Source organism: Oncorhynchus mykiss, chromosome 6 (assembly GCF_057628025.1).
Source record: "Oncorhynchus mykiss isolate SJ-2025 chromosome 6, ASM5762802v1, whole genome shotgun sequence".
In the NCBI taxonomy this organism is placed as follows: Eukaryota; Metazoa; Chordata; class Actinopteri; order Salmoniformes; family Salmonidae; genus Oncorhynchus; species Oncorhynchus mykiss.
Genome location: NC_143027.1, coordinates 78,380,224 through 78,407,091, shown reverse-complemented (window position 1 = coordinate 78,407,091; position 26,868 = coordinate 78,380,224). Strand labels below are relative to the sequence as shown.

The 26,868-nt window shown below is 43.6% G+C and overlaps 1 protein-coding gene across 1 annotated transcript in view; it reads right to left on the bottom strand.

The window, feature by feature from the left end:
- The window catches only part of LOC110526970 (transmembrane protein 266), a 113,343-nt gene that overhangs the window by 14,478 nt on the left and 71,997 nt on the right, over positions 1-26,868 (bottom strand). The window contains exons 4-7 of the mRNA XM_036981010.2: positions 19,030-19,184; positions 15,407-15,480; positions 12,652-12,708; positions 10,757-10,895 (exon numbers count right to left, since the gene is read on the bottom strand). Coding sequence (XP_036836905.1) covers positions 10,757-10,895; positions 12,652-12,708; positions 15,407-15,480; positions 19,030-19,184 — 425 coding nt within the window. The remainder of the gene's footprint in view (positions 1-10,756; positions 10,896-12,651; positions 12,709-15,406; positions 15,481-19,029; positions 19,185-26,868) is intronic.

The following is a 26,868-nucleotide window of genomic DNA, read 5'->3' as shown; positions in this document are numbered from 1 at the left end:
TTGTAATAAAAACACTATCATCAACTGTCATCTTACATATGAGGAACCACAGATAACTAATGTGTACAGTTTTGGATAGATTTGAGCCATGTTTTCAAATTAAATGTAAAAGTACAATAATAAGTGCAGATAGAGAGAAGACCCCCCACGTCAACAATGCCCACACCCCATTTAGGCCCCCTCAGATCAGACCTATGCCCCTCCTGCCCACCACATGCACCCCACCCCCGCAAAGAGGGCCTCAACATGGAAGTCACACATACGCCCAGGTAGTGAGCGGGCAAACAGGCCCAACCCCCACTCTTACAATAGCCCAAGCCAATGCTCAGATACCAGATGCTCAGCAGGCTCTGCTCACACTTACTGGCCTGAGGCCAAACCACAACCAACAACATTGGACACTTTATGGAACACAAAGCCTTCACTATCTCATCCTGGAATATCCCAGGCTTGAGGTCATCTGCCTTTGGCCTAAAGAGCAGGAACCCGGACTTCACCAAAGAAATCGGTAATACAGACATTGTCATCCTGCAAGAAACCTGGCATAGAGGAGACGGACCCACTGGTTGCCCTCTAGGTTACAGAGAGCTGGTAGTCCCATCCACCAAACTACCAGGTGTGAAACAGGGAAGGGACTCAGGGGGTATGCTAATTTTGTATAGAGCAGACCTAACTCACTCCATTAAATTAATCAAAACAGGAACATTTTACATTTGGCTAGAAATTCAAAAGGAAATGATCTTAACAGAGAAAAATGTCCTCCTGTGTGCTACCTAAATCCCCCCACTAGAATCCCCATTAATGAAGACAGCTTCTCCATCCTGGAGGGGGAAATCAATCATTTCCAGGCCCAGAGACATGTACTAGTCTGTGGCGACCTAAAGGCCAAAACCAGACAAGAACCTGACACCCTCAGCACACAGGGGGACAAACACCTGCCTGGAGGTGACAGCATTCCCTCCCACATATGCCCCCCTAGGCACAACTATGACAACATAACCAACAAAAACGGGTCACAACTCCTGCAGCTCTGTCGCACGCTGGGTATGTACATAGTCAATGGTAGGCTTCGAGGGGACTCCTATGGTAGGTACACGTATAGCTAATTTCTTGGCAGTAGTACTGTAGACTACTTTATCACTGACCTCAACCCAGAGTCTCTCAGAGCATTCACAGTCAGCCCATTGACACCCCTATCAGACCACAGCAAAATCACAGTCTACTTGAACAGAGCAATACTCAATCATGAGGCATCAAAGCCAAAGGAACTGAGTAACATTAAGAAATGCTATAGATGGAAGGAATGCAGTTTGGAAACCTACCAAAAAACAATTAGGCAACAACAAATTCAATCCCTTTGAGACAATTTCCTGGGTAAAATGTTTCACTGTAATAGTGAAACTTGGCAGAATATCCTAACAGTATATTTGACCTCTCAGCTTCCCTATCAAATCTAAAAATCTCAAATAGAAAACCGAAGAAAATTAACAACAATGACAAATGGTTTGATGAAGAATGCAAAAAGCTAAGAAAGAAATTGATAAACCTGTCCAACCAAAAACATAGAGACCCGGAAAACCTGAGTCTACGCCTTCACTATGGTGAATCACTAAAACAATACAGAAATACACTACGGAAAAAGAAGGAACAGCACATCAGAAATCAGCTCAATGTAATTGAAGAATCCATAGACTCTAACCACTTCTGGGAAAATTGGAAAACACTAAACAAACAACAACGCAAAGAATGATCTATCCAAAATGGAGATGTATGGGTAAACCCCTTCTCTAATCTTTTTGGCTCTATAACAAAGAATAAAGAGCAAAAACATATACATGATCAAATACAAATCTTAGAATCAACTATTAAAGACTACCAGAACCCACTGGATTCTCCAATTACATTGAATAAGCTACAGGACAAAATAAAAACCCTCCAACCCAAAAAGGCCTGTGGTGTTGATGGTGTCCTCAATGAAATGATCAAATATACAGACAACAAATTCCAATTGGCTATACTAAAACTCTTCAACATCATCCTTAGCTCTGGCATCTTCCCCAATATTTGGAACCAAGGACTGATCACCCCAATCCACAAAAGTGGAGACAAATTTGACCCCAATAACTACCGTGGGATAAGCGTCAACAGTAACCTTGGGAAAATCCTCTGCATTATCATTAACAGCAGACTCGTACATTTCCTCAATGAAAACAATGTACTGAGCAAATGTCAAATTGGCTTTTAACAAAATTACCGTACAACAGACCATGTATTCACCCTGCACACCCTAATTGACAAACAAACAAATCAAAACAAAGGCAAAGTCTTCTAATGCTTTGTTGATTTCAAAAAAGCCTTCGACTCAATTTGGCATGAGGGTCTGCTATACAAATTGATGGAAAGTGGTGTTGGGGGTAAAACATATGACATTATAAAATCCATGTACACAAACAACAAGTGTGCGGTTAAAATTGGCAAAAAACACAAATTTCTTCCCACAGGGCCGTGGGGTGAGACAGGGATGCAGCTTAAGCCCCAACTTCTTCAACATATATATCAACGAATTGGCGCAGGCACTAGAAAGGTCTGCAGCACCTGGCCTCACCCTACTAGAATCTGAAGTCAAATGTCTACTGTTTGCTGATAATCTGGTGCTTCTGTCACCAACCAAGGAGGGCCTACAGCAGCACCTAGATATTCTGCACAGATTCTGCCAGACCTGGGCCCTGACAGTAAATCTCAGTAAGACCAAAATAATGGTGTTCCAAAAAAGGCCCAGTCGCCAGGACCACAAATACAAATTCCATCTAGACACCATTGCCCTAGAGCACACAAAAAACTATACATACCTTGGCCTAAACATCAGCGGCACAGGTAAATTCCACAAAGCTGTGAATGATCTGAGAGACAAGGCAAGAAGGGCATTCTATGCCATCAAAAGGAACATCAAATTCAACATCAAATCAAATCAAATTTTATTTGTCACATACACATGGTTAGCAGATGTTAATGCGAGTGTAGCGAAATGCTTGTGCTTCTAGTTCCGACAATGCAGTAATAACCAACGAGTAATCTAGCTAACAATTCCAAACTACTATTATACACACAAGTGTAAAGGGATAAAGAATATGTACATAAAGATATATGAATGAGTGATGGTACAGAGCGGCATAGGCAAGATGCAGTAGATGGTATCGAGTACAGTGTATACATATGAGATGAGTATGTAAACAAAGTGGCATAGTTTAAAGTGGCTAGTGATACATGTATTAAATAAAGATGCAGTAGATTATATAGAGTACAGTATATACGTATATATATGAGATAAATAATGTAGGGTATGTAAACATTATATTAAGTAGCATTGTTTAAAGTGGCTAGTGATATATTTTACATCAATTCCCATTATTAAAGTGGCTGGAGTTGAGTCAGTGTGTTGGCAGCAGACACTCAATGTTAGTGGTGGCTGTTTAACAGTCTGATGGCCTTGAGATAGAAGCTGTTTTTCAGTCTCTCGGTCCCAGCTTTGTTGCTGTACCAGGCAGTGATACAGCCCGACAGGATGCTCTCGATTGTGCATCTGTAGACGTTTGTGAGTGCTTTTGGTGACAAGACGAATTTCTTTAGCCTCCCGAGGTTGAAGAGGCGCTGCTGCGCCTTCTTCACTATGCTGTCTGTGTGGGTGGACCAATTCAGTTTGTCTGTGATGTGTACGCCGAGGAACTTAAAACTTACTACCCTCTCCACTACTGTTCCATCGATGTGGATAGGGGGTGTTCCCTCTGCTGTTTCCTGAAGTCCACAATCATCTCCTTAGTTTTGTTGACGTTGAGTGTGAGGTTATTTTCCTGACACCACACTGCGAGGGCCCTCACCTCCTCCCTGTAGGCCGTCTCGTCGTTGTTGATAATCAAGCCTACCACTGTTGTGTCGTCCGCAAACTTGATGATTGAGTTGGAGGCGTGCATGGCCACTCAGTCGTGGGTGAACAGGGAGTACAGGAGAGGGCTCAGAACGCACCCTTGTGGGGCCCCAGTGTTGAGGATCAGCGGGGTGGAGATGTTGTTACCTACCCTCACCACCTGGGGGCGGCCCATCAGGAAGTCCAGTACCCAGTTGCACAGGGCGGGGTCGAGACCCAGGGTCTCGATGAACAGCATTCTGACATAGGTATTCCTCTTGTCCAGATGGGTTAGGGCAGTGTGCAGTGTGGTTGAGATTGCATCGTCTGTGGACCTATTTGGGCGGTAAGCAAATTGGAGTGGGTCTAGGGTGTCAGGTAGGGTGGAGGTGATATGGTCCTTGACTAGTCTCTCAAAGCACTTCATGATGACGGAAGTGAGTGCTACGGGGCGGTAGTCGTTTAGCTCAGTTACCTTAGCTTTCTTGGGAACAGGAACAATGGTGGCCCTCTTGAAGCATGTGGGAACAACAGACTGGGATAGGGATTGATTGAATATGTCCGTAAACACACCAGCCAGCTGGTCTGCGCATGCTCTGAGGGCGCGGCTGGGGATGCCGTCTGGGCCTGCAGCCTTGCGAGGGTTAACACGTTTAAATGTTTTACTCACCTCGGCTGCAGTGAAGGAGAGTCCGCATGTTTTGGTTGCGGGCTGTGTCAGTGGCACTGTATTGTCCTCAAAGCGGGCAAAATAGTTATTTAGTCTGCCTGGGAGCAAGGCATCCTGATCCGTGACTGGGCTGGTTTTCTTTTTGTAATCCGTGATTGACTGTAGACCCTGCCACATTCCTCTTGTGTCTGAGCCGTTGAATTGCGATTCTACTTTGTCTCTATACTGACGCTTAGCTTGTTTGATTGCCTTGCGGAGGGAATAGCTACACTGTTTGTATTCGGTCATGTTACCAGTCACCTTGCCCTGATTAAAAGCAGTGGTTCGTGCTTTCAGTTTCACGCGAATGCTGCCATCAATCCACGGTTTCTGGTTTGGGAATGTTTTAATCGTTGCTATGGGAACGACATCTTCAACGCACGTTCTAATGAACTCGCTCACCGAATCAGCGTATTCATCAATGTTGTTGTTTGACGCAATACGAAACATATCCCAGTCCACGTGATGGAAGCAGTCTTGGAGCGTGGAATCAGATTGGTCGGACCAGCGTTGAACAGACCTCAGCGTGGGAGCTTCTTGTTTTAGCTTCTGTCTGTAGGCAGGGAGCAACAAAATGGAGTCGTGGTCAGCTTTTCCGAAAGGAGGGTGGGGGAGGGCCTTATATGCATCGCGGAAGTTAGAATAGCAATGATCCAAGGTTTTACCAGCCCTGGTTGCGCAATCGATATGCTGATACAATTTAGGGAGTCTTGTTTTCAGATTAGCCTTGTTAAAATCCCCAGCTACAATGAATGCAGCCTCAGGATGTGTGGATTCCAGTTTGCAAAGAGTCAAATAAAGTTAGTTCAGAGCCATCGATGTGTCTGCTTGGAATTAGGATCTGAAGAGAATTAGGATCTGGCTAAAAATACTTGAATCAGTCATAGAGCCCATTGCCCTTTATGTTTGTGAGGTCTGGGGTTCCGCTCACCAACCAAGACTTCACAAAATGGGACAAACACCAAATTGAGACTCTGCATGCAGAATTCTGCAAAAATATCCTCAGTGTACAATGAAGAACACCAAATAATGCATGCAGAGCAGAATTAGGCTGATACCCACTAATTATCAAAATCCAGAAAAGAGCCATTAAATTCTACAACAACCTAAAAGGAAGTGATTCCCAAACCTTCCATAACAAAGCCATCACCTACAGAGAGATGAACCTGGAGAAGAGTCCCCTAAGCAAGCTGGTCCTGGGGCTCTGTTCACAAACACAAACAGACCCAACAGAGCCCCAGGACAGCAGCACAATTAGACCCAATCAAATCATGAGAAAACAAAAAGATAATTACTTGACTCATTGGAAAGAATTAACAAAAAAAACAGAGCAAACTAGATAGCTATTTGGCCCTAAACAGAGAGTACACAGTGGCAGAATACCTGACCACTGTTACTGACCCAAACTTAAGGAAAGCTTTGACTATGTACAGACTCAGTGAGCATAGCCTTGCTATTGAGAAAGGCCGCCATAGGCAGACATGGCTCTCAAGAGAAGACAGGCTATGTGCACACTGCCCACAAAATGAGGTGGAAACTGAGCTGCACTTCCTAACCTCCTGTCCAATGTATGACCATATTAGAGACACATATTTTCCTCAGATTACACAGTGTGCCATCACAGCAGCAAGGTTTGTGACCTGTTGCCACAAGAAAAGGGCAACCAGTGAAGAACAAACACCATTGTAAATACAACCCATATTTATGCTTATTTATTTTCCCTTGTGTACCCTTAACCAGCAACACTGTACGTAATATGACATTTGTAATGTCTTTATTGTTGTATGCGTAATGTTTACTGTTAATTTTTATTGTTTATTTCACTTTTGTATATTATCTACCTCACCTGCTTTGGCAATGTTAACACATGTTTCCCATGCCAATAAATGTAATTGAATTGAGAGAGAGAGAGAGAGAGAGAGAGAGAGAGAGAGAGAGAGAGAGAGAGAGAGAGAGAAAGAGAGAGAGGAGACAGATAGAGGAGAGAAGAGAGAGAGAGAAGAGAAGAGAGAGAGAGAGGGAAGAGACAGATAGAGAAGAGATAGAGAGGAGAGAGATAGTGGGACGCGACAGAGAGAGAGAGAGGGAAGAAACAGAGAGAGAGAGAATAGATAGGGAGATAGAGAGAAGAGACAGATAGAGGGAAGCGACAGAGAGAGAGAGAGACAGAGAGAAGGAAGAGACAGATAAAGAGCGAAGAGACAGAGAGAGAAGAGAGGGAAGAGAGAGAGAGAGAGAGAGAGAGAGAGAGAGAGAGAGAGAGAGAGGGAAGCGAAAGGGGAGCGAGAGAGACAGGATTAGACCATATCTTCTCTCAAAACCAAACACATGCACACACGCATTCATGAGCAACTCCAATACATGTGCTATTTAAACACGCAAGACATAGAAGTCCGCATGCTGTGTTATTGACTTCAGCTGAGTAATATTCCCTCTTCTGTTCTACACGGTGACCTAGTGCACAGCTTCTCTCCTGCTACTGCTGTCTCTCCTGAGTAGGGCCACATTAGTAGGCCATACAGACTGGGAAGCAGCAGAGTGAATAACTAAGCCCTCTACAGCAGAGGAGACCTACTAGTGAACTACTGACAGCAGGCAGTGCCTGCAGCCATCTCTCTATGGCAGCTCTGCTCTGTTCTGCTCTCCCATAGCCTATTAATAGAGCTGTCAATACGCAGGAAGAGGAAGGGAGACAGCAGAGGGGGCAGGCCGGAAGAGCACAGCAGAATGTATGGTGGGGAGAGCAGAGGGGGGAGGATGAAACAGTGGAACTCAGGGCCGGGGAGAGCAAAGGGGGGAGACAGGCACAGCAGAACTCACACTTAACAAGGGGAAGGGAGCAGAGCAGAGGGGGCAGGCAGGCACAGCCAAATTCACATTCACCAAGGGGAAGCTGAAGTGGGGGATTATTAGCTGCCCAATTTGTGCATGGCTATAACAAGCATGTCAAAGACGGCTGGTGTACTGTGTGTGTGTGTGTGTGTGTGTGTGTGTGTGTGTGCGTGCGTGCGTGTGAGTGCTGACAGCTGCTGGCATGGCAGGACATGCCAAGCAACAGTGTAATTCGCACCATGGTTGATTCCACAGCACCTCTGTCACAAGAGCCTTTTCCACTTTCACCTCTTAGCTCAGGCCAAGTGCAAAGCCCCTGGCCTCCACACCTCTCTCTCTCAATTCAATTCAAGGGCTTTCTCTCTCTCTCACCATCTCACTCTCTACTCCTACCCCCTCTCTCTGCCCTTCTCTCTCTCTGTCTCTCCCTCCCTCACTCCCCACTCTCTTTCTCTCTCTCTGTCTATCTCTCTCTCCCTGTCTGTCTCCCTCTCTCTGTCTATCTCTCTCTCCCTGTCTGTCTCCCTCTCCCTCTCTCTCTCTCCCACCATTCATTTATCTGATACTTTTTCAGTGAAAGAGGAAAGAATGTATTCTAATTTATTACATATTTCTTGGTGTGTAATCGATGTTGCTCTCCACTCTCCTGCACTTACTGTATAGGTGTGAGTTTGATGTTCTTGCTGAGCGTGGCTGGCTGCCTAACTACCCAACTCAATCACTCAAACACATGTAAACAAACACGCCTGGAGACAGATACTGTGAAGGAATGTGAAGGACTAAGTTGTTCTCTATAGTGATTGAATTGCTGCAGAATGAATCAATGCCGTTGGGCGTTTCTTCTGTTGAAGTCTAAAAACAACTTAACATGCTTTAGATGTACCACATCATGATTACGGCACCATTTTCTGATATGACTAGTGTTGGATTTGAACGTACTTTTTCAAAATGCTAATATCGTATTTAGCATGCAGAGCTGACAAATTAGTTAACTTCACCTGTATTGGCAAAAATACTAGTACAAACTATATGTACAGTATTTCATATTCTATGTAGCTCTGACACTGAGGGTATGAAAACATTAAGGACCACCTTCCTAAAATTCAGTTGACCCCCCCTTTTGCCCTCAAAACAGCCTCAATTCGCTAGCGCAATTCCACAGGGATACTGGCCCATGTTTCCCACAGTTGTGTCAAGTTGGCTGGATGTCCTTTGGGTGGTGAACCGTTCTTGACAAACACGGGAAACTGTTGAGCATGAAAAACCCAGCACAATTGCAGTTCTTGACACAAACTGGTGCGCCTGGCAACTACCGCCATACCTTGTTCAAAGGCACCTAAATATTTTGTCTCACCCATTCACCCTCTGAATGGTGCACACACACAATCCATGTCTCAATGTCTCAAGGCTTAAAAATCATTATTTAACCTTTCTCCTCCCCTTCAAGGGGATTTAACAAGTGACATCAATAAGGGATCATACCTTTCACCTGGATTCACCTGGTCCGTCTGTGTCACAGAAATAGCAGGTGTCCTTAATGTTTTGTACACTCAGTCAGTGTATGTAGGTCTATGTAGACTTATGTAGGTCTATGTAAACTTATGTAGATTACATAGGTGATGTACTGTATGTACACTGTTTCTGGTCTGGAGATTGGTCAATCAGACACGCAGAGCTGAAGGTGAGGTCATGTAAGTATACTGTCTATAGCTAGAGAGACTGAGGTCTGTAGGTTGATCATGCACAGCTCTCACTGAGACTGAGGTCTCTAGGTTGATCATGCACAGCTCTCACTGAGACTGAGGTCTGTAGGTTGATCACGCACAGCTCTCACTGAGACTGAGGTCTGTAGGTTGATCATGCACAGCTCTCACTGAGACTGAGGTCTGTAGGTTGATCACGCACAGCTCTCACTGAGACTGAGGTCTGTAGGTTGATCATGCACAGCTCTCACTGAGACTGAGGTCTGTAGGTTGATCACGCACAGCTCTCACTGAGACTGAGGTCTGTAGGTTGATCATGCACAGCTCTCACTGAGACTGAGGTCTGTAGGTTGATCATGCACAGCTCTCACTGAGACTGACGTCTGTAGGTTGATCATGCACAGCTCTCACTGAGACTGAGGTCTGTAGGTTGATCATGCACAGCTCTCACTGAGACTGAGGTCTGTAGGTTGATCATGCACAGCTCTCACTGAGACTGACGTCTGTAGGTTGATGATGCACAGCTCTCACTGAGACTGAGGTCTGTAGGTTGATCATGCACAGCTCTCACTGAGACTGAGGTCTGTAGGTTGATCATGCACAGCTCTCACTGAGACTGAGGTCTGTAGGTTGATCATGCACAGCTCTCACTGAGACTGAGGGTGACCTCCTGTTAGAAATCAATCTGCATTACATTAGCATAACATAGAACAGCCAGTATAGTCATTATCATGGCTTTTCTAAATCTGTTTAAACAGGGCTTAGGATCAATAACAGTTTATGTAGGTGAACGGGTGGAAATTTACTCCAATGGACGATCAATAATTATATTGTTGTGAATAGTAAATAATGTGTATAATCATGGGGAGAATGGGGTCGTGCTGCCAATCATGTATTGAATAAGCAAAAGACTTTATCATCCTTAGGTGAAGTATGATATTTTAGAATTTAGCGCTAAAATTGTGAATCAAAAATATAATATTTTTTTTACATTTCTGTCATTTAGCAGACTTACAAAGTGCATTCATCTGCAGATAGCTAGGTGAGACAACCACGTATCCCAGACGTAGTCCCTCTCGTAGAAGATCAGTCAGGTGTAATAATTAAGGACTGATAGTTCAAGTTCAAAGTCATCTGTTGGTACAATGTAAGGTTGTTGAATTTTTCAATAATATCTCACTAGAACCAATCATACCAAACTAACTAACCATCCATCTAAGAGTAATACCAAGAACACTAAGGGAAGCTGTTGACTGAGAGGGACGATGACTTCACCTAGGTCAGGATGACTCTAGTAAGACATCCACCAGCAGGGCTTTGACTGGACTAGACTAGACTGGACAGACAGACGGACAGACAGACAGACAGACGGACGGACGGACGGACGGACGGACGGACGGACGGACGGACGGACGGACGGACGGACAGACGGACGGACGGACGGACGGACGGACGGACGGACGGACAGACAGACAGACAGACAGACAGATAGATAGATAGATAGATAGATAGATAGATAGATAGATAGATAGATAGATAGATAGATAGATAGATAGATAGGGGAAGAAGGAGCACAAGGGAGCGTCTCGTCTGCTCCACCCTCGGTCTCACCGTCGATGATTCTCTTGACCCTCCAGATGCGCAGGGTGATGATGAGGCTGATGGCGTCCCAGGGACTGCTGGGGCCGTTGGCTACCGTGGAGGCTACCATAGGGGCCAGGGACAATACGATGACTGCCCCGTCAAACACCTGCAGGGAGCAGACACACATACACACACGCAAGCACACAAACATGCCCACACATGCAGGCATGGGTACACACAAACACACATCACATGCCACACTGTCACAGCCTTAGGAGATATTACACGCTGTTATTAGGAGATAATACACACTGTCATTAGGAGATATTACACATTGTCATTAGGAGATATTACACACTGTCATTAGGAGATATTACACACTGTCATTAGGAGATATTACACACTGTCATTAGGAGATATTACACGCTGTTATTAGGAGATAATACACACTGTCATTAGGAGATATTACACATTGTCATTAGGTGATATTACACATTGTCATTAGGAGATATTACACACTGTCATTAGGAGATATGACACGCTGTTATTAGGAGATATTACACACTGTTATTAGGAGATAATACACACTGCCATTAGGAGATATTACACATTGTCATTAGGTGATATTACACATTGTCATTAGGAGATATTACACACTGTCATTAGGAGATATTACACACTGTCATTAGGAGATATTACACATTGTCATTAGGAGATATTACACACTGTCATTAGGTGATATTACACATTGTCATTAGGAGATATTACACACTGTCATTAGGAGATATTACACGCTGTTATGAGGAGATAATACACACTGTCATTAGGAGAAATTACACATTGTCATTAGGAGATATTACACACTGTCATTAGGAGATATTACACGCTGTTATTAGGAGATAATACACACTGTCATTAGGAGAAATTACACATTGTCATTAGGAGATATTACACACTGTCATTAGGAGATATTACACGCTGTTATGAGGAGATAATACACACTGTCATTAGGTGATATTACACATTGTCATTAGGAGATATTACACACTGTCATTAGGAGATATTACACGCTGTTATGAGGAGATAATACACACTGTCATTAGGAGATATTACACGCTGTCATTAGGTGATATTACACACTGTCATTAGGAGATATTACACACTGTCATTAGGAGAAATTACACATTGTTTTTAGGAGATATTACACACTGTCATTAGGAGATATTACACGCTGTTATGAGGAGATAATACACACTGTCATTAGGAGATATTACACGCTGTCATTAGGTGATATTACACACTGTCATTAGGAGATATTACACACTGTCATTAGGAGAAATTACACATTGTTTTTAGGAGATATTACACACTGTCATTAGGAGATATTACACGCTGTTATGAGGAGATAATACACACTGTCATTAGGAGATATTACACGCTGTCATTAGGTGATAATACACACTGTCATTAGGAGATATTACACGCTGTCATTAGGTGATATTACACACTGTCATTAGGAGATATTACACGCTGTCATTAGGTGATATTACACACTGTCATTAGGAGATAATACACACTGTCATTAGGAGATATTACACGCTGTCATTAGGTGATATTACACACTGTCATTAGGTGATATTACACACTGTCATTAGGAGATATTACACGCTGTTATGAGGAGATAATACACACTGTCATTAGGAGAAATTACACATTGTTTTTAGGAGATATTACATTGAGGTTTATTATATGAGGAAGATTATAATGCACGTACACTTTTTGGCAGCATTTAACATTTAACAATTGTAATGTGAATTGATTTGTGGAAGAAAAAAATAGTTCAATGATAAAACTCATGATTTCTCGAGGGAAAGTTTTTATATTTTCAGTACTTGCTATGAAGCTTACGTAATTAATCTTACCTCTACTTTGTTCTCAATGTAGTCCCAAATCCCAAGGACTACAATCCTGAAGACAGTCTGTGAAAAGAGGGAGAGCGAGAAAGGATGGAAGGGGAGGAGAAAAGCCAAATACAACCTCTCCCATGACAAGGTGAAATATTCTCACTCTCCTCAGGTTTCAACACATTCTGAAACATCATTTGAATATGGACAAAAAAAGACGGAACAAGTTACAGTCTCCATTTTTATACTGTTGCTGTGAACGTAGGCTTTCTTTGACTCAAGCCTTCCTATTCTACATGGTCACAGAAAGTAACATATACAGTTGAAGTCGGAAGTTTACATACACTTTAGCCAAATATATTTAAACTCAGTTTTTCACAATTCCTGACATTTAATCCTAGTAAAAAATTCCCTGTCTTAGGTCAGTTAGGATCACCACTTTATTTTAAGAATGTGAAATGTCAGAATAATAGTAGAGGGAATGATTTCTTTCAGCTTTATATCTTTCATCAGTGGGTCAGAAGTATGCATACACTCAATTAGTATTTGGTAGCATTGTCTTTAAATTGTTTAACTTGGGTAAAACGTTCCAGGTAGCCTTCCACAAGCTTCCCACAATAAGTTGGGTGAATTTTGGCCCATACCTCCTGACAGAGCTGGTGTAACTGAGTCAGGTTTGTATAGGCCTCCTTGCTCACACCGCTTTTCCAGTTCTGCCCACAAATGTTCTATGGGATTGAGGTCAGGGCTTTGTGATGGCCAATCCAACACCTTGACTTTGTTGTCCTTAAGCCATTTTGCCACAACTTTGGAAGTATGATTGGGGTCATTGTCCATTTGGAAGACCCATTTGCAACCAAGCTTTAACTTCCTGACTGATGTCTTGAGATGTTGCTTCAATATATCCACATAATTTTCCTACCTCATGATGCCATCTATTTTGTGAAGTGCACCAGTCCCTCCTGCAGCAAAGCACCCCCACAACATGATGCTGCCACCCCCTGTGCTTCACGGTTGGGATGGTGTTCTTTGGCTTGCAAGCCTCCTCCTTTTTCCTCCAAACATAACAATGGTCATTATGACCAAACAGGTATCTTTTTGTTTAATCAGACCAGAGGACATTTCTCCAAAAAGTACGATCTTCGTCCCCATGTGCAGTTGAAAACCGTTGTCTGGCTTTTTTATGACGGTTTTGGAGCAGTGGCTTCTTCCTTGCTGAGCGGCCTTTCAGGTTCTGTTGATATAGGACTCGTTTTTACTTTTGTAACTGTTTCCTCCAGCATCTTCACAAGGTCCTTCGCTTTTGTTCTGGAATTGATTTGCACTTTTCACACCAAAGTAAGTTCATCTCTAGGAGACAGAACCCGTCTCCTTCCTGAGTGGTATGACGGCTGCGTTGGCCCATGGTGTTTATACTTGCATACTATTGTTTGTACAGATGAACGTGGTACCTTCAGGCATTTGGAAATTCATCCCAAGGATGAACCAGACTTGTGGAGGTCTACAATTGTTTTTCTGAGGTTTTGGCTGATTCTTTTTGATTTTCCAATGATGTCAAGCAAAAAGGCACTGAGTTTGAAGGTAGGCCTTGAAATACATCCACAGGTACACCTCCATTTGACTCAAATGATGTCAATTAGCCTATCAGAAGCTTCTAAAGATATGAAAATATTTTCTGCAATTTTCCAAGCTGTTTAAAGGCACAGTCAACTTAGTGTATGTAAACTTCTGACCCACCGGAATTGTGATACCGTGAATTATAAGTTAAATCATCTGTCTGTAAATCTGTAAATAATTGTTGGAAAAATTACTTGTGTCATGCACAAAGTAGATGTCCTAACTGACTTACCAAAACTACAGTTTGTTAACAAGAAATTAGTGGAGTGGTTGAAAAATGAGTTTTAATGACAACCTAAGTGTATAAAGGACCCCCCCAACCCAACACTAGTATGTGTTACTGTAGGGTACTTTTTACAAGTCTTTCGATCAATTAGAATGTGGGAAAGGATATTGATCCTGGACACTGTACAATGGCCCTCCTAATTGTCTGATCTTACCTGATCCATTACATACATCTACTGTATGTACAGTAACACACACTAGTGTTGGGTTGGGGGGGTCCTTTATTTTGAAAAGGAGGATGATAGAGTTACATTCTAATCGGGGTTGGAAAGTTATTTTATTTTGAAAAGGAGGATGATAGAGTTACATTCTAATCGGGGTTGGGAGGGTCCTTTATTTTGAAAAGGAAAATGATAGAGTTACAATCTAATCATGATGAAAGGGTGACAATGTAAAAGTGGCCTGTCTCATTCATCATACAGTAGTAGCACATTGTGACAACAACGGCTCCACTGAAAGAGAGAAGCAGAGAAGGACATTCTCTGATTGGTGGATATTATTAAATATTAAAATATATATTAAAATATTATTATTATGACCATTTAATAAGTCACGGTCTCTATAGTTACAGTAACTATAGTTTAGTTTTTAATATATAGACCTTGAATACCATTCCCATCTGACACCTTTCATCTATAGTGTCAGGGAGTGGTATAAGGTGTTGGGTGGATCATATGACTGTAACCCAAGCCCTAAACCTTGTTAACCTCCTCTTGAATTATTACTTAACCCTATGTGTGTGTGTGTGTGTGTGTGTGTGTGTGTGTGTGTGTGTGTGTGTGTGTGTGTGTGTGTGTGTGTGTGTGTGTGAGTGTGTGTGTGTGTGTGTGTGTGTGTGTGTGTGTGTGTGTGTGTGTGTGTGTGTCATTACCTCAGTGAAGAAGAGTGAAAGGATGGCAAGGCTGATCCAATGGATGACGCTGGCAAATTGAATAGCATTGGCAACTGGAATAAATAACAAATGAGAAAAATGTGTATCTTAACTTCTTATGGCTGGGGGGCAGTATTGAGTAGCTTGGATGAATAAGGTGCCCAGAGTAAACTGCCTGCTACTCAGGCCCAGAAGCTAAGATATGCACATTATTAGTATATTTGGATAGAAAACACCCTGAAGTTTCTAAAACTGTTTGAATGATGTCTGTGAGTATAACCTAACTCATATGGCAGGCAAAAACCTGGGAAAAATTCCAACCCGGAAGTGGGAAATCTGAGGTTTGTAGTTTTTCAAGTCTTTGCCTATCCAAGATACAGTGTAAATTTGGTCCGATTGCACTTCCTACGGCTTCCACTAGATGTCAACAGTCTTTAGAACCTTGTTTCAGGCTTCAACTGTGAAGGGGGAGCGAATAAGAGCTGTTTGGCTAAGAGGTCTGGCAGAATGCCATGAGCTAAGTCATGTGCGCAGCCGTGAGAGTGAGCTGTGTTCCTTTTCATTTCTAAAGGCAAAGGAATTGTCCTGGTGGAATATTATTGAAGATTTATGATAAAACAATCCTAAAGATTGATTCTATACATCGTTTGACATATTTCTACGAACTGTAATGGAACTTTTTGACTTTTCGTCTGGACTAAGTGCCTGTGCCTCCTGAATTTGGATTTGTGAACTAAACGCGCAAACAAAAAGGAGGTATTTGGACATAAATGATGGGCTTTATCGAACAAAACAAACATTTATTGTGGAACTGCGATTCCTGGGAGTGCATTCCGATGAAGATCATCAAAGGTAAGTATTTACAGTGCCTTGCGAAAGTATTCGGCCCCCTTGAACTTTGCGACCTTTTGCCACATTTCGGGCTTCAAACATAAAGATATAAAACTGTATTTTTTGTGAAGAATCAACAACAAGTGGGACACAATCATGAAGTGGAACGACATTTATTGGATATTTCAAACTTTTTTAACAAATCAAAAACTGAAAAATTGGGCGTGCAAAATTATTCAGCCCCCTTAAGTTAATACTTTGTAGCGCCACCTTTTGCTGCGATTACAGCTGTAAGTCGCTTGGGGTATGTCTCTATCAGTTTTGCACATCGAGAGACTGACATTTTTTCCCATTCCTCCTTGCAAAACAGCTCGAGCTCAGTGAGGTTGGATGGAGAGCATTTGTGAACAGCAGTTTTCAGTTCTTTCCACAGATTCTCGATTGGATTCAGGTCTGGACTTTGACTTGGCCATTCTAACACCTGGATATGTTTATTTTTGAACCATTCCATTGTAGATTTTGCTTTATGTTTTGGATCATTGTCTTGTTGGAAGACAAATCTCCGTCCCAGTCTCAGGTCTTTTGCAGACTCCATCAGGTTTTCTTCCAGAATGGTCCTGTATTTGGCTCCATCCATCTTCCCATCAATTTTAACCATCTTCCCTGTCCCTGCTGAAGAAAAGCAGGCCCAAACCATGATGCTGCCACCACCATGTTTGACAGTGGGGATGGTGTGTTCAGCTGTGTTGCTTTTACGCCAAACATAACATTTTGCATTGTTGCCAAAAAGTTCAATTTTGGTTTCATCTGACCAGAGCACCTTCTTCCACATGTTTGGTGTGTCTCCCAGGTGGCTTGTGGCAAACTTTAAACAACACTTTTTATGGATATCTTTAAGAAATGGCTTTCTTCTTGCCACTCTTCCATAAAGGCCAGATTTGTGCAATATATGACTGATTGTTGTCCTATGGACAGAGTCTCCCACCTCAGCTGTAGATCTCTGCAGTTCATCTAGAGTGATCATGGGCCTCTTGGCTGCATCTCTGATCAGTCTTCTCCTTGTATGAGCTGAAAGTTTAGAGGGACGGCCAGGTCTTGGTAGATTTGCAGTGGTCTGATACCCCTTCCATTTCAATATTATCGCTTGCACAGTGCTCCTTGGGATGTTTAAAGCTTGGGAAATCTTTTTGTATCCAAATCCGGCTTTAAACTTCTTCACAACAGTATCTCGGACCTGCCTGGTGTGTTCCTTGTTCTTCATGATGCTCTCTGCGCTTTTAACGGACCTCTGAGACTATCACAGTGCAGGTGCATTTATACGGAGACTTGATTACACACAGGTGGATTGTATTTATCATCATTAGTCATTTAGGTAAACATTGGATCATTCAGAGATCCTCACTGAACTTCTGGAGAGAGTTTGCTGCACTGAAAGTAAAGGGGCTGAATAATTTTGCACGCCCAATTTTTCAGTTTTTGATTTGTTAAAAAAGTTTGAAATATGCAATAAATGTCGTTCCACTTCATGATTGTGTCCCACTTGTTGTTGATTCTTCACAAAAAAATTCAGTTTTATATCTTTATGTTTGAAGCCTGAAATGTGGCAAAAGGTCGCAAAGTTCAAGGGGGCCGAATACTTTCGCAAGGCACTGTATAATGCTATTTCTGACTACTGTTGACTCCACAACATGGCGGGTATCTGTATGGCTTGTTTTGGTGCCTGAGCGCTGTACTCAGATTATTGCATGGTGTGCTTTTTCAGTAAAGCTTTTTTGAAATCTGACACAGCGGTTGCATCAAGGAGAAGTATATCTTTAAAGGATGATTCCACTTTTAACGCTTGTTCTTAATGGAATCAAGAGCAACACTACCATGTCCTGTGAATGTCTACATCTGTCCAACCATATTTATTTTTTCTCAAAATCTGGCAGAAGAATGGTGCATTGACATTACATCATGCCTTTTACCACTATTCCTCATTTCCATCTAACAGTGTTGTGAATGCTCCCGCTCTACTTCTCCTTCCCCATCCATCAGTCCATCAGCCCATTTATCCCTCCCTTTATCTCCCTGTATCCCCCCATCTCCCCCATCCATCAGTCCATCAGCCTATTTATCCCTCCCTTTATCTCCCTGTATCCCCCCATCTCCCCCATCCTCCTCCCCTTTCTTCCTACTCCCTCCATGTGTCTTTCCAGAGCTGGCAACAGGACAGCCAGGACAGTCGGAGTCTATGGTAATGCATCTGTGACTGGTGTCCTGTCGTCTCCAGAGCAGAGAGAGGATCATCTGTCAATACAGACCTGTCTCTTGAGGTGCGTCTCAAACGGTGTCCTATTCCCTGTATAGTGCACTACTTTTGATCAGGGCCCAAATGGTTCTGGTCAAAAGTAGTGCAGTATATAGGGGATAGGATACCATTCGGGACGTAACCATGGCTTACAGTCCGTAATGTAATGCGATGATGACACCTGCCCAGACAGTCAGTGCTGTTGAGTAGAGACCAGTTCATAGACTAATTTACTATCCCGGTTGGCAATGCTGTTTCTCTCTCATATGGGCCTTTTAGTCGCCGGAGTTTCCTCTCATTGGTAAGAAATGTAATCATGTTTATAAAACAGGTTGGAACGCATGTTAATGCAGCATCATGATAATTGTCTCTATGGGCTGTAATCCCAAAACATGCGTCACAGAATCAAGGAAGCACAGGACTACCCAAGTCTAACTTTCTACAGTCACTAGAACACAGTGTATAAGGATCCTCCTTTACTGTCAATGGGAAAGATAGTTACATTGTAGATGCTTGGTGTCTATGAGGAGTTCCAGGGTCAAGAAGACCACCACCAGGATGACCAGGGCCACCAGGAAACAGTTGAAGCCTGCACTGAGCAGACACACCTGCCACAGGGCTACCCTCCGCCCACAGCACGGCTTCAACCAGTTAGACCTGGAGAGAAGGAGAGAGGAGAAAGGAGGAGAGAGGGATAGAGGAGAGAGGAGAAAGGAGGAGAGAGGGATAGAGGAGAGAGGAGGAGAGAGGGATAGAGGAGAGAGGAGGAGAGAGGGATAGAGGAGAGAGGAGGAGGAGAGAGGGATGTGGGAGAGAGGAGGAAGATAGAGGGATAAAGGAGAGGAGGAGGAGAGAGGGATAGAGGAGAGAGGAGGAGGAGAGAGGGATAGAGAAGAGAGGAGGAGGAGAGATATAGAGGAGAGAGGAGGAGGAGAGAGGGATAGAGGAGAGAGGAGGAGGAGAGAGGGATAGAGGAGAGAGGAGGAGGAGAGATGGATAGAGGAGAGAGGAGGAGGAGAGAGGGATAGAGGAGAGAGGAGAGAGGGATAGAGGAGAGATGAGGAGGAAAGAGGGATAGAGGAGAGAAGGACTAGAGAGTCAGTGTTAGTACACCAAAGACAGGGAGAAAGTACTTGTGTACGGACACAGGTTTGTATTCACCATTTCAAAGATCTTACTGTACCAGCCAGTATGCTGACTGATGTTCCTTCTATTTGCCAACAGGGGGTGCTATTTAACACATATAACCGCATCAATGCAATGTAGTGAACCAGTTTCTAAACCCAACCTGGGTTTGGTGGGCCGGGGCAGTGGAGGCGGAAGAGTGTGAACAGAACAGAGACTGCATTAAGACAGAAAGACACTGAGGCTCTTTGACTTGGTGACTTGTCTCTCAGGCATATCAGTGAGAGGATTAGTAAAGCAACTCTATTCAGAGGGCAATGAAGGGGTTGACTATATATTAGAAGACTCCATACAACAGTAACACATTTCAAGTTAATGAAAGAAAACACATGGATAAAATCTTATACAGAGCTCTTTCCCAGACCCACTGTTCCCTCCCTCTATTAGCAGTGGGAGACAGACAGGAGAAACGATGCCAGAGCTCCAGCCAGAATGGAAACTTGGCTCGTCCTCTTCTACACCTTTCACTGCTCCCCATGCACTGGGCCTGGCATACAGTGAGCTTGGCTAATCACACCACTTCTGTGATCATGTCTTCATTCCCTAGCATGGTGCTAATTAGAGCTAAAACAATCAGTGGCAGTGGGCAGAATCAGTGGCAGTGGGCAGAATCAGTGGCAGTGGGCAGAATCAGTGGCAGTGAGCAGAATCAGTGGCAGTGGGCAGAATCAGTGGCAGTGGGCAGAATCAGTGGCAGTGGGCAGAATCAATAGCGGTGGGCTGAATCAGTGGCAGTGGGCAGAATCAGTGGCAGAGGGCAGAATCAGTGGCAGAGGGCAGAATCAGTGGCAGAGGGCAGAATCAGTGGCAGAGGGCAGAATCAGTGGCAGTGGCAGAATCAGTGGCGGTGGACAGAATCAGTGGCAGAGGGCAGAATCAGTGGCAGAGGGCAGAATCAGTGGCGGTGGAATGGAATAAAGCTGTATTTATTATCAGGGTTGGTGTCGATTCCATTTCAATCCAGTCAAGAAGTAAACTGAAATTCTATTTATTTTACTTCCTGAATTTACTGAAATTCATTGACATGGAATTGACCCCAAATCAGATTTTTATACAGTCAGGCAGGAGTTGTGTAGAGTGGCCATTGGACTGTTACTGATAGGACCAAGGCACAGGCATGGGAGCAGAGCAGAAAAGAGAAGTCCTGGAGGATTTGGGCGTGTGGCTATCAGGGCATTCCCCTTCACACACACATACAGTGGGGAGAACAAGTATTTGATACACTGCCGATTTTGCAGGTTTTCCTACTTACAAAGCATGTAGAGGTCTGTAAATGTTATCCTAGGTACACATCAACTGTGAGAGATGGAATCTAAAACAAAAATCACATTGTATGATTTTTAAGTAATTAATTTGCATTTTATTGCATGACATAGGTATTTGATCACCTACCAACCATTAAGAATTCCGGCTCTCACAGACCTGTTAGTTTTTCTTTAAGAAGCCCTCCTGTTCTCCACTCATTACCTGTATTAACTGCACCTGTTTGAACTCGTTACCTGTATAAATGACACCTGTCCACACACTCAATCAAACAGTCTCCAACCTCTCCACAATGGCCAAGACCATAGAGCTGTGTAAGGACATCAGGGATAAAATTGTAGACCTGCACAAGGCTGGGATGGGCTACAGGACGATAGGCAAGCAGCTTGGTGAGAAGGCAACAACTGTTGGCGCAATTATTAGAAAATGAAAGAAGTTCAAGATGACGGTCAATCACCCTCGGTCTGGGGCTCCATGCAAGATCTCACCTCGTGGGGCATCAATGATCATGAGGAAGGTGCGGGATCATCCCAGAACTACACGGCAGGACCTGGTCAATGACCTGAAGAGAGCTGGAACCACAGTCTCAAAGAAAACCATTAGTAACACACCACGCCGTCATGGATTAAAATCCTGCAGCGCACGCAAGGTCCCCCTGCTCAAGCCAGCACATGTCCAGGCCCCTCTGAAGTTTGCCAATTACCATCTGGATGATCCATGGCAGAAGGTCATGTGGTCTGATGAGACAAAAATAAAAGCTTTTTGGTCTGAACTCCACTCGCCGTGTTTGGAGGAAGAAGAAGGATGAGTACAACCCCAAGAACACCATCCCAACTGTGAAGCATGGAGGTGGAAACATCATTCTTTGGAGATGCTTTTCTGCAAAGGAGACAGGACGACTGCACCGTATTGAGGGGAGGATGGATGGGGCCATGTATCGCAAGATCTTGGCCAACAACCTCCTTCCCTCAGTAAGAGCATTGAAGATGGGTCGTGGCTGGGTCTTCCAGCATGACAACGACCCGAAACACACAGCCAGGGCAACTAAGGAGTGGCTCCATAAGAAGCATCTCAAGGTCCAGACCTGAACCCAATAGAAAATCTTTGGAGGGAGCTGAAAGTCTGTATTGCCCAGCGACAGTCCCGAAACCTGAAGGATCTGGAGAAGGTCTGTATGGAGGAGTGGGCCAAAATCCCTGCTGCAGTGTGTGCAAACCTGGTCAAGAACTACAAGAAATGTATGATCTCTGTAATTGCAAACAAAGGTTTCTGTACCAAATATTAAGTTCTGCTTTTCTGATGTATCAAATACTTATGTCATGCAATAAAATGCAAATTAATTATTTAAAAATCATACAATGTGATTTTCTGGATTTTTGTTTTAGATTCCGTCTCTCACAGTTGAAGTGTACCTATGATAAAAATTACAGACATTTTTTGTAAGTAGGAAAACCTGCAAAATCGGCAGTGTATCAAATACTTGTTCTCCCCACTGTATATTCCCAGGATAGAGATGCTTGTATGTATCACATCCTCAGTTGAGGGCAACTGCTGTGGTCATTAGTAGGGAATGAGGCTTGGCTAGAATGACTTTAGATGTTTAAATGGGGCCATTTAGTCTTAATGTTAAGCGACATGTGGATATGAATATGCAAGTGATACTGTATGAGCCTCATAATATTATGTAGGAATTGTTACATGAACTGTGTCTTACTTACTCATGCAAACGAGGACGATACACCATTTGGGTGTGTGTGTGCTTACAGGATGTGCCCAATTATACCACAGTGAGTGACAAACAGGCATCCTCTCTGAAGGATTCATATTTTTCTCCTCCATTCATTCAGACTTCACCCTGAGTAGGCTAACACGAGGCAATGAGCAAAGGACTCTTACAGCAGCTGCTGAACAGTTCCCCTCACCTCCTTCTGCTCCTCTCTCTCTCTCTCTCTCTCTGAGGGTAGTGGTAGGTACACTTGGCATGGGCAAACCCACAAGCCCGTAAACAATGCTAGGCTAATCTAATAGAGCCATAATCACGCTGTTAGCAATCATCTTTCTGGCGCTCAGTGAGGTTCAGTGGGGCTGGAGTGTGTATGGTGGTCCAGATGGTGTTGACTCTGCTCTCTCTCTCTCTCTACCGTCAGTGGCCATGTCTCAGCCAGACTCACAGGATGCAGTTACCACCATGCCAGCCTGGGCCTGGACACCTCATCTCCTCATCCCCTCATTTCCTATCTCATCTTCACAACGGAGAGGGGACAGACAGCAGGGTGGAGTCATGCTAGAGCTCATTTTAGAAAACTGACATAGATTTGACAGATCTTCTCAGATTTGTACATGTTTGTTGTCATTTGGCAGTTACTCTTGTCCAAAGCATCTTACAGGAGCAATTAGAGTTAAGTGCCTTGCTCAAGGGCACATAGATTTTTCACCTAGCCGGCTCGGGGATTCGAACAACTGATCTTTCGGTTACTGGCCCAACGCTCCTAAGTGATAGGCTACCTGCCGCAGATCAGCTGTTAGGAGAATAGTAATACCTTGGAAATGAAAGAATAAAGTGTACACAAAGTCTTCTGATGTCTTCAGTGTTCAGTGTCTATAAACACCTTACTCAAGACCCTGCTGGTGATACATAACGAGATCCTACAGGGGATGTTTTCTTAAAACAAACTCCAGCTGCTAGGCCTCAATCCCTGTTTTACGCTCCAAACATGGCCATTGTCACGACTTCCCCCGAAGTTGGCTCCCCTGCCTGTTCGGGCGGTGCTCGGCAGTCGTCGTCACCGTCCTACTAGCCGCTACCGATCCCTTTTTCGTTTGTCTGTTGGTTTTGTCTTATTAGTTTCACCTGTGTGTATTTTGGTTTAATTAGCTTCCCTATATGTAGTAGTTTGACCCGCCCTTGTTTTGTGCGGGATTGTTTTTTGTTACTCTGTTGGTTGTGGTTTCATGTTGGTATTCTCCGGACTGGTCCTGTGTTTGGGCTGGTCTGTTTTATGCCGGAGAATAAATTACGATTTACCAACCCTGCTCTCTGCGCCTGATTCCAACCCACCACTCCTAGTAGGCTGTGACAGCCATGCTAAAAACCATGAGACCCTAACCATCATGCTGCTTTTAGACTGTAACACCAGTGTTAAACTAATGTATACACCCTTATGTTATACTAGGTCAATTGTGGTTCCATAGCTAGGGCTGACAGTGGGGACTTGAAGAACAGAATCAACAACCTCTGCTGAATCAAAACAGTTGCTTTGTGAGAAGGTGTTAAAAGTTCACAGTTAGCCATTGTTATGTAAATGCCAGCTGAAAAGTACCACTGGCCTGGCTTTGGCCCCAAGTGAGAGCAGGTTTGCCGGATCCATGGCCCAGTGAGACCCGGGTTCTGACCCGCGTAGATGGAAACAGAAAAGTCTGAGTATTTTGGGTAAAACACTGGGCTTAATCCTGTATGGAAATGAACCACTAAGACAGTGGTTCCCAACTCCAGTTCTCGAGTACCTCCAACTAGTAGACATTTTTATTGGAGCCCCGGACAAGCAAACCTCCATCCATTCTACTGTTCTAGCTGTCACAGGGATATAGAAGAAAGACAATGTCACTAGTCATCTCAGTGAAGTATATACGAACAAAAGAACATTAAGGAATGGAGACGATTTTAATATATAATAGGAGGTGTCAGAGGAAAGCCCATAAAATTGTCAGAGACTCCAGTCACCCAAGTCACAGACTGTTCTCTGCTACCACACGGCAAGCGGTACCAGAGCGCCAAGTCTAGGACCAAAAGGCTCCTCAACAGCTTCTACCCCCAAGCCATAAGAATTAATAAAATCGCCACGGGACAATTTACATTGACCCTTTTGTACACTGCTGCTACTCGTGGTTTATTATCTATGCATAGTCACTTCACCCCTACCTACATGTACAAATTACCTCAACTAGCCTGTACCCCTGCACACTGACTCGGTACCGGTGCCCCCTGTATATAGCCTCGTTATTGTTATTCTTATTGTGTTACTTTTTATTATTACTTTTTATTTTAGTCTACTTGGTAAATATTTTCTTCTTCTTGAACTGCACTGTTGGTTAAGGGCTTGTAAGTAAGCATTTCACGGTAAAATCTACACTTGTTGTATTCAGCGCATGTCACAAATAAAGTTTGATTTGATTAGATTTTTCCCATCAAAAAGGCTCCAGCTGTGAAAGGCATGTATAGTCTTTAGTTCATGGATATAGACCTACACACCATTGTGTAACATTTGACTTTCTAACATCTGTTGGTGACCTTACTTGACAGTTGAAGGGGTTGCATTGATTTGCTTTGGGACAATTCTCTGCAGTTATATTCTACATTAAAATCCATCTCAGGAACGCATTATTTCATAGTTCATTTATACTGCCCTCCGCAGAGAAGGTAAAATATGGTCATTTCTCCCAAACAATAAAAAGCCTTGAGTAGGAGTAGTAAAACAAGCTGAATGTGCTGAAGAACCCTTCAGGGCATCATTAATAAAGGAGAAATGGTACTTTAAAAGAACTGCAAAAACTGCATAAGAGTAACTACATGTAACTGCCAAAATAAAGGAAACACCAACATAGCGTCTTAATAGGGTGTTAGGCCACAACGAGCCAGAACAGCTTCAATGCACCTTAGCAGAGATTCTACAAGTGTCCGGAAACACTATTGGAAGAATGCGACACCATTCGTCCACAATACATTTTTAATGATGGTGGAAAACGCTGTCTCAGTCGCCACTCCAGAATTTCCCATACAGTAAGTGTTCAATTGGGTTGAGATCTGGTGACTGAGATGGCCATGGCATATCGTTTACATCGTTTTCATGCTCATCAAACCATTCAGTTACCAAACCATTCAGTGACCACTCGTGCCCTGTGGATGGGGCCATTGTCATCCTATCGGGCATAGCCATGGTAACCAAAACAATGGCCTGCCCAGCATTCTTATACATGACCCAAAACATGATGGGCTGTTAACTACTTAATTACCTCAGGAACCACACCTGTGTGGAAGCACCTGCTTTCAATATACTTTGTATCACACATTTACTCGTGTTTCCATTATTTTGGCAGTTACCTGTACATTACTATGACTTATTTCTGATTGAGCGGACCTATGCAGCATTTACTGTGAATGCCTTTAAATTTCAATCGCGCTATAGCACTGAACTTCCGCGATACGGATTGAATCGAGCCCTCTTCTCTCATCCGCTCAAGGAAGGACCAACACAGAATGGACATCAACACTGTCACATGACCCGAGTGGCTGGATGAGTGAGGTCAAATGACCTGACCTTGATCTCATTGCAGGAAGTCTTCCTCCAATTTCCCATCCACCCAGTCAGAGGCAGCGCCAAGTATCCCCTTCAACTGAGCATCACAGCATCAAACCTAAATACTTCTTTAGGAAATAATCTTTAACGGATACAAGTAAACCTAAGCAATGTTTTTTTAGCGCTGCACACATTGCCAGAAGAATGAACCGGTCACAGGCGAGGGCCTGCAGAAAGGGGTTCATCATGGACATGATATAACATAGGCTACACTCTGAGGAGTCAACAAAACAGCCTAAATATGGACAGCAACTCATGTCTGGACATGGATGTCCCAAAGGAACACACTCTGACACTCTCTCACCCTCTCTCTTTCATACATTATTCCTGTCTGTCTGTCTGTCTGTCTGTCTGTCTGTCTGTCTCTCTCTCTCGCTCTCCCCCCCTCTAATTCTTTCTGTCTTTCATGCACTCTCCCTCTATCTCTTTCTATGGTGCTCTCTTCCTGTCTCTCTCCCTCTGTCGACTCTCTCCATCTCTCTCCCTCTTCACACGTCTGCTTGGGACAGGTTGATAACGGCATCAGTGGAGCCCTGGTG